General features: G+C 39.6%; 1 protein-coding gene across 1 annotated transcript; it reads right to left on the bottom strand.

Moving 5' to 3' along the window:
- Positions 1 to 2,886: 2,886 nt before the first annotated feature.
- On the bottom strand, positions 2,887 to 6,538 carry acta1a (actin alpha 1, skeletal muscle a). The gene is made up of 7 exons (XM_019273494.2): positions 6,359 to 6,538; positions 4,786 to 4,925; positions 4,367 to 4,691; positions 4,098 to 4,259; positions 3,704 to 3,895; positions 3,401 to 3,582; positions 2,887 to 3,288 (listed from the first exon to the last, which is right to left on the bottom strand). The coding sequence occupies exons 2-7, from the start codon at positions 4,912 to 4,914 to the stop codon at positions 3,145 to 3,147; spliced, it is 1,134 nt and encodes a 377-aa protein (XP_019129039.1). The 5' UTR covers positions 4,915 to 4,925; positions 6,359 to 6,538; the 3' UTR covers positions 2,887 to 3,144.
- Between the last annotated feature and the right edge of the window lie 2,131 nt (positions 6,539 to 8,669).

The following is an 8,669-nucleotide window of genomic DNA, read 5'->3' as shown; positions in this document are numbered from 1 at the left end:
TATAAAAGCTAGTATTTCTGAATAATGTTCTAATTGGTGTATAATTATTGATGCAATCACTTTAATGTTGTAGTTGGTAAAATTGTAGCAGGTTTTACCAAATGATATATATTACACAGCATAGTTCATTTGTAAATTTTATTTAATATATTTTATCATTTATATTTCTATGTTTTTGTGTGAACTACATCTGTCAAGCAAAATCAGTGGAATAAAAGGTAAAATATTTCCTTCAAAACTGTAGTAGAAGAATAAAGTAGAATAAAAGTAGTATATATAGTATAGTAGAATGGCTATACAAGTAAACAACTTCTTTGTATGACCCTCTAACTCAAACAATGTGGAATAATGTTAGAGCAGCATAACCTTTATTTTGAAAGAAAAAACTCTATACTTCCGGTACAGTTCTGAATAACTCCCGCCAACTTGGAGCAGAGCAGAAATGTAGTAATGAAGAATGAAATATGATTTCCCGTGAAGATGCAGAGATCAGACTGCGCATGCGTGTTGTGCTTCATCCGTGCACTGACGATAACAGGTGAAAACAAACAGGTCAACTTCAAACTGTGAAAGGTTAGTTATCTCATTGTCTCTTAAAGGGCCACTACAACATGAATTATGTCTCCAGTGGAGGAGTGCAGCTCAAAAACAAAATAACCCCGATGATGTCATAGTAATGTCTTCAAAGTTAGCTAAACTTTGAGTTTGTGGACCACAAATTTATGAAAAAGGTAATCCCTGTGTTACAAATGGAGGACATGGACACTGAAAGATCTTTTAGAGGTCTTAGGGAAGAGACCCTATGTAGATGCATCATGGGAAATGTAGGATCCAGTGACTTTTGGAGCTTGACACTTACAAGAATCAACTAAAAGTAGGATGTCTTTTGCCCTCTGCTGTTCTAAATTTAATCCTTCTTTTTATAATCTGTCCCCCAGCCTTATGGAAGTACACTGAGGTGACCCTTTAACGCTCTTTACATTACTTTTTTGGTGTTAAACCTACAATGAAAAGTAAAGTGCAGAGGAGGAAAGTCCAAAAGTTTTATTAACTAACTAATTCACACTGTTGAAAATATGTCGCGACTTAAAAAACACAAAATAATAATTCTAAATCAGAGATTAAAAGTCTTGTGGGACTTTAAGAAAGATATACTTTTAATCAAATGAGGTGGTTCATATAATCTTAGTAAGGTTAGCTGAAATTATAAAGCGAGGCTTGGCTAGAACATCTATCTGATTTAAAACTGACCTCTGCTTCCTGCTTCATTATTTTGGCATATTTTTACAAATTGAACCCTTTTTTCATATTGCACACCATAACACTGTACAGCTCTTTTCTTGAAAAACAATATATTTTATTTATTTATTTTATTTTAAGGAGTTTCATTTCTTGTATATATTTCATTTATATTGACTTGCAGTACTTGTTCTCTATTTATTGTGACAATTATACACCAAAATACCAAAATTAATTCTTTCTGTGTGAAATTCTGGATTACCATATTCATTTCATTATTGACCATATTCATCAGTCTGTTCTTATGGACATGGGTCTGTTGACATGCTAGCTCACTCAGCAGCACTTTTAGGACTTCTTATTTGTGCATGTTCATTCCTAAAATTAACAAGATGAAGACCATGTGATCGAGGTAAAATCTTTGGAGAAAGCCAGCTGATCCTTTCACTAGATTTAAGAGGAAAACCTTCACCGTAGAAAGTGTTGTTTTACTGTGAGGTTTGACTTTGACTGAGTCACTCAGCACTAATGGAGACAGACATAAACTCTCAAACCATTTAGATATGAGACACACGTGCATTATTTTTCATTACAGAAGAAGATTCATTTCCAAAGAATACAGTCAAGAAGTGCTGACAGTAAGCAGGAAACCAGCAGCAGGTAGAGGATATTAACAATACTGTTAAATCATGACATGATTGTTTAGTTTGGCTCACAGTTGCTGTTGGATTTATTTGAACACTTGAACCTGACCTCTTTGTTTGTCTTGGCGCTTTAAGAGACTCATTAAGTTTACTATAAGTCTGGTTTCACTCGTGTGTTTGGAGTCAGACCAGTAGAGTGGGATTTTTTAAATGGGTGATGACTCACAGATATTTACATGATGATGCTTCTACTGTCTGATCTACTTTTAGCTTTTAGCAACTCAGCAAGAAAGTGACCCACCTATTCAGTGCTATGACAAAAATATTTCACTGGTTCAATGGTTCAACATTTATGAGTACTGAATGAGACAAACGTCCAAACACTGAACACTGTTTGGTGTTTTGTACTCTGGTTTATGTATTCTTTGATCAGATGGTTCTGGATTTAAACCACAATTTTATTTTTGTAGCAGTGTTGGCTCAATTTATAATACATTTACATTTTTACACAGCAGTTTATGAAGTAAAAAGTAAATACAATTTGTAAAATAAACACCTAAATGTGGATTTTGGGCGTTTTATTTTCACTAGTCTGAAAGTAGACACACAAAAAACCCTGAAAATCTAAAAACTGACCAGTACCTTGCCTAATACCTAGCATTTTTACTGAAATAAAAGCTTGAATGCATAACCTTTACTTGTAAGAGAGTATATCTACTCAGTGATATTATTTCTTTTATATAAGTAGAGGATCTTAGTACTGCAGTACAACGCTGGATATCTACAACAATTCAAACTATACACAGCCATAATCAGAGTTATATGGCGCTGACTTGTTGGATCAGTAGAGCCAATATAATCCCTAATATAATAGGCTATAAATATATTTGGATGGTTTTAGCTATATCAAATCTAAATGTTCAGAAACAAAAAAAGAGAGAGGAGTCAGATGTGAAAATAAATGAACTTTATTTGTTTCGTTTGTTTTTTGGTCTTTTCTGTGTTTTTTTTTTCTCCTTTTTCTCAGTTGGTCCGAGTTGAAGTGTGTCAAACCCTCGAAAGCCAACACTCACTTTGCTTTCACATGCACACCAGACATAATTCACATTCAAAACATCACATACATAACAGAAGGAATAAATAAAATATGTACAGGTTAGACGCCACACGATCTGGTGAGGATGTTGTTTTAGAGTCCCAGGACAGCAGCGTCTTATTCCTCTGGATCCTGATCCTGAGGAGGTTGTGGAGGCTATTTTGTTTAGAAGCACTTGCGGTGGACGATGCTGGGACCTGCCTCATCATACTCCTGCTTGCTGATCCACATCTGCTGGAAGGTGGAGAGGGAGGCCAGGATGGAGCCGCCGATCCAGACAGAGTATTTACGCTCAGGGGGGGCGATGATCTGCACAAGAGAAAGAAATCAGGTTATTTAGATATTCAACCATCACATGGGTGTATTTTTCAGGTGTCCATCTCATCATGTGTGATGCAGGTTAAGCTGAGTGTATTCATACCTTGATTTTCATGGTGCTGGGTGCCAGTGCTGTGATCTCCTTCTGCATGCGGTCAGCGATACCTGGGTACATGGTGGTTCCACCAGACAGCACATTGTTGGCGTACAGGTCCTTACGGATGTCAATGTCACACTTCATGATGCTGTTGTAGGCGGTTTCATGGATACCAGCAGACTCCATACCTGTTCAGGTGCACAGCAGAGAGATTCAGGTTACTCACAAAGAAATGCTGCTACACCGTGAGCTATCAGCTTTTCTCTCCACAAAATAAAATGAAGTACAGTTCATACTACTACTACACACCGATGAAGGAGGGCTGGAACAGAGTCTCTGGGCAGCGGAAACGCTCGTTGCCGATGGTGATGACCTGACCGTCAGGAAGCTCGTAGCTCTTCTCCAGGGAGGAGGAGGAGGCGGCAGTGGCCATCTCATTCTCAAAGTCCAGAGCCACGTAACAAAGCTTCTCCTTGATGTCACGCACAATCTCACGCTCAGCTGGAAAGAGAGAGTAAAGGTCAAGTTATTGATATCAAAACTTGGCATTTCCACATTCAGTAAAAATCTTCAAAGTTCAGACCCAGGATGCTTCATACGTCTGTTAAACTAACAAAAGGAAAAGGGACCACGCCCTGTGGCTCAAACCAGCTAAAATGCTCCTGGATGGCTCATGGCCTTTGTATTTTGTGCTGATGATTACCGGTTGTGACGAATGAGTAGCCACGCTCAGTCAAGATCTTCATGAGGTAGTCAGTCAAATCACGACCAGCCAGATCCAGACGCATGATAGCATGAGGCAGAGCGTAACCCTCATAGATGGGCACGTTGTGGGTCACACCATCACCAGAGTCCAGCACAATACCTGGAGAGAAAAAACACAGGAGTTAAATCTAAGTTTAAACACGTCATATTGTCTGGATTGATAAAGAAGTTATAATCCAGTGTGGAAGCTAGTAACTACAGACTCACCGGTGGTACGGCCAGAGGCGTAGAGGGACAGCACAGCCTGGATGGCCACGTACATGGCAGGGACGTTGAAGGTCTCAAACATGATCTGGGTCATCTTCTCCCTGTTGGCCTTGGGGTTGAGAGGGGCCTCAGTGAGCAGGGTGGGGTGCTCCTCGGGGGCCACGCGCAGCTCATTGTAGAAGGTGTGGTGCCAGATCTTCTCCATGTCGTCCCAATTGGTGATGATGCCATGCTCGATGGGGTACTTCAGGGTCAGGATACCTCTCTTGCTCTGGGCCTCGTCACCTACGTAGGAGTCCTTCTGACCCATACCGACCATTACACCCTGAGGGGAGGAGGAAAAACAGGGGAGATGTTATGAATGTTTTATAACTTTGAAAATACTTTCAGTACAAACATTTTCAAGAGCTCTCGTGTACCTGGTGACGGGGACGGCCAACGATGGAGGGGAAAACAGCCCTGGGGGCGTCATCTCCGGCGAACCCAGCCTTCACCAGGCCAGAGCCGTTGTCGCACACGAGGGCGGTGGTCTCATCGTCGTCACACATGTCTGCTGATTCTGGAGAAGGAAAGACAGAGGTGAGTTTCTCAAGTTTCCTGAGCTGTGGTTATGTGATGTTTGGGTGCACAGACCATGAAAGAATTACATAATGTATCACCATAGCCATAGCTACATGTTAGTGAATATACAGTGTTATGTATAGCATGTTTATAATTGTGCAGTAGAGTCTGCAGCTATGCCACCAAATGTATTTTTTGTTGGTAATTTTATTATTTCTGACCAAAAACGTTGTGATTTTGTGTCTTTTATAATTATTACTATGTATCATGATTTTATATTTTATGATTCATTTATTTCATTTGTGGAGTATGATGACAGCTGGTCAACACATATATCGTGTTTTTTCTATAAGTATTAGTTTTTTTATTAGTATACAACACTCTCTGTTGTATGTAAACTGTTTGAATAACCAAAGGCTAATGACTACAACTCAGCCTTCTTAAATACCCTGCAGTGTTTGGGTCCTGCATATTATTAAACCAGACGGTAGTTAATCAGCCGAATACAATTTACTCCGCCTGCAGTGACATGTAATCATTAGGACCCAAACAGAAACACTATTAACTCTCATTTAGTGTAATGATGCCTTCAAGTGCTCCTCATAAACTCCAACATCTGAATTTTGTAAAGCTATCAACCATCCAACTGGCCTTTGTTAGGAATTGTATGTATTTTTAAAATAATTAAGGAGCCCTGAATGGATGTTGTTTTCTATTCACTAGTAAATAATGCTAAGCAAACATGTAAGCATTGGGAACACAAAAACAAGCAGAGTGTAATATCTCAACATATGTCAGGTTTAGTCCTTTTCCTTGGGTGTATCAGATATATATGCTTTTCTAACTAAATACATTACATTTTATTTGTGAATAGTTTTTTTTATTTACAAATTTTCTTTTCCTGTACAGATCTTCACAAAATATTATGTCAATTCTGCCTTTTTGTTTGTTCTACTTCACTTTAATTACTTTTTAAAAAATTATTTAAGAGTTCACGTCTTTCAGTGTTAAAAATCATGCAACAGACCAATTTAGGCAACTTATATATGCATTTTGTAATACGCGCAATGAAAAGAAACTCATTAATGTTAACATACGCGATGCATTAGCTCGCACAGTGTCTTTAAACATGATTCAGATTTGACAGAATATTAAATTCCGACAGCGCTTGAACGCAGCCGGGCTGGCTCCCTGACAGCCCCGCACTCTGTCACAACAGAAGCCGCTCTCTACCCGCTGAAGGCGAACAGAAGCAGGACACGGTTCACTGCCAGCTCCCATCAGTTAACCGCTCGGTCCCGGATTATTCTCCATCTGTTTTACTCACTTAACACTAACAAACCAGGCTCCATCAACTCCAGCTAATCCCAACTCTCTCCTTCGTTGCCTCCATCCACCCAACCCATGCCCGATGCCCTCCAAGCCGCTTACCTCTGTTTGTCTCCGGCTGTCGGTGAGGAAGCGTTAACCGCTACTGGTTCCAGCTGATGTGAGGGTGACGGGCAGCGGCCACCGGGGGTCCTTATATACTCCCTGGCCTCCATACCACCCGGACGGTTTTTTTGCTTCTCCCCAGACAACCGTTAGGAATGTCCGAGTATTCGACAGGAATTCAAACGGCCCTTCGTCCATATTTGGTCGCGCGGGAGGTCCGCCGCATGTATGCACACAGAAGCTCGCGCGCTAGGCGGGCCATATATGGAGAGGAAGCCCCCGCGAGGCTGCCGCGGAGCGCTCGAGCCCGTGTATGGAGCGAGGCTAGACCAACGCACCGGCGCGTGTGGAGTACTACTACTACCACACACACACACACACACACACACACACACACACACACACACACACACACACACACACACACACATTCAGACCACATAAAGCCTCTTTAGTTCATAATTAATATAATTTAGTTTCTTGTTGTTTTTTTTAGTTTATGTGACATTGCACTGCAGAGCATAAATCACACCTAACTTTAAAAATGTCATGTAGACCTATAACACATATTTAAGTTGTGGTCCTTTGTGTAAAGGTGTCAAACAGCACACCAGGCGACATACACTGTCAACAAAACTACAAGCTACTGTATATCATCAGCATTAAAACCACTTCATGTTTAATATAACATGAAATTTTAATCAGGATGCTTCCTGCAAAAAGTTCAAAGCAGATGTCAGAAGTGTCATTTAAAGTGGAAGCAGTGAAAGGAGTGTTGTAACGAGTTTCAATTTCCAGATAGCTTCTATATTTTTTATTGTAGTCCAACCTGAAAGGAGTGTAAATGACATGCCTTGTGACATGCCAAGTGAGAAGCTCTATTGAAGTGAAGTTCTGAGTTGAATCAGTTGAAATAGAAGTCAAGACAGGACCCGAAAAATCTAAATATCTTGAATTCAAGTCCTGAAAGGAGTGTAAAAACTTAAAGCAGATGTTAGAAGTGTCATTTGAAGTGTAAGCAGTGAAGAGAGCTGAAGTGTTGGTGCTATAAGGAATTTGAATACCTACTATATTTTACATGTTTGCATAGGTTATAACTTATAAATCTCAAGGCAAGCCTGAAGCATAGGAGAAAGGAAGTGACAGTTTGAACTGAATCACTGAATAAGATAGCAGTTCAGAAAGAAATGCTAAAATAAGTTGAAGTGAAGTTTAATCTGAATTATCAGTTGAAGTAAAAGTCCAGAAAGAAGGTGAAGTCTAAGACCTGGGAAATTTTAGTTAAGTCCTGAACAGAGTGTAAAATCTTAAAGCAGATGTCACTTAAAGTCATTTAAACATCGTCCGTGAAGGGAGTTGAAGTGTCAGCTCAAGTATAAGCATTGAAAGCAGTAGAAGTATCAGATGAAAGTAAGTACTAAAGGAGTTTAAATCAACAGATAGTACTGCATGGTAAGTTGAGATGACAATCTGTGTGTTTAGTGCTGAGTTAAATCTGAATCATCAGTATTATCAACACTGAAAGGAAGTGAAGCGTAAGCACCAAGATAAATAGAAATTTCAGTTGAAGTCAAGTCCTGAAAGGAATACCATCAAGCAAATGCCAGCTGAAAAGTCATTTGAAGAGTGAGCAGTAAAAGGAGTTGAAGTGTCCTTTAAATATAACTGCTGAAAGCAGTATAACTATCACATGAAGTCTAAGTATCAAAATGAGTTTAAACTTACAGATACTACTGCATACTTTTACTTTTTGTTTTTTGAGTTAAATCTGCATCATCAGTATTATCAGTACTGAAAAGAAGTTGAAGTGTAAACATAAAGTGTAAGCACCAAAATGAATCTAAATGTAATGTAATGTAAAAACTTAAAGCAAACAGTTGATGTATCATTTGAAAGGAGTTGAAGTGTCAAAGTGTTTTGGAAGAAACTGAAAAATCTGCTAGTTACAGACCAAGTCTAAAAGGAGCAAACTGCATAGCTGGTGTTGTTGAGTCAGTGAATACTATCTTTGAATCAAAAACATCAGTGACATCTTTCTTATCATGAGCCAGAAAAGTCAAGAAATCCTCTAGACTTCAGGAGGATTTTCGTCTAACACCCTGAGATTTCTTCTCAAGTTTGTATGGAGGTCCTACTGCTCGGCTGGAGGCTCAGACAACAACATCCACACAGCAGCTGCGTGACGTTCATACTTCAGTTTCTAAAACAAGCAGGTCAGAACCTCCAACCCATCGGACAGCTGCAGCTGGAGGACTGAGACAGGAATCCTCCGAGGGACAAAAACTGAATCAACAGACCAGCCTGTGTT

Source organism: Larimichthys crocea, chromosome X (assembly GCF_000972845.2).
Source record: "Larimichthys crocea isolate SSNF chromosome X, L_crocea_2.0, whole genome shotgun sequence".
NCBI lineage: Eukaryota > Metazoa > Chordata > Actinopteri > Sciaenidae > Larimichthys > Larimichthys crocea.
The sequence above is the reverse complement of the archived record's forward strand: the minus strand, read 5'-3'. Positions and strand labels throughout refer to the sequence as shown.

Coding starts and splice junctions, on each gene's coding strand:
- acta1a (XM_019273494.2), bottom strand. CDS start 4,914: ATGTGTGACGACGATGAGACCACCGCCCTCGTGTGCGACAACGGCTCT. Junction 4,692..4,785: donor TTGGCCGTCCCCGTCACCAG/GTACACGAGAGC, acceptor TCCTCCCCTCAG/GGTGTAATGGTCGGTATGGG. Junction 3,896..4,097: donor CTACTCATTCGTCACAACCG/GTAATCATCAGC, acceptor CTCTCTTTCCAG/CTGAGCGTGAGATTGTGCGT.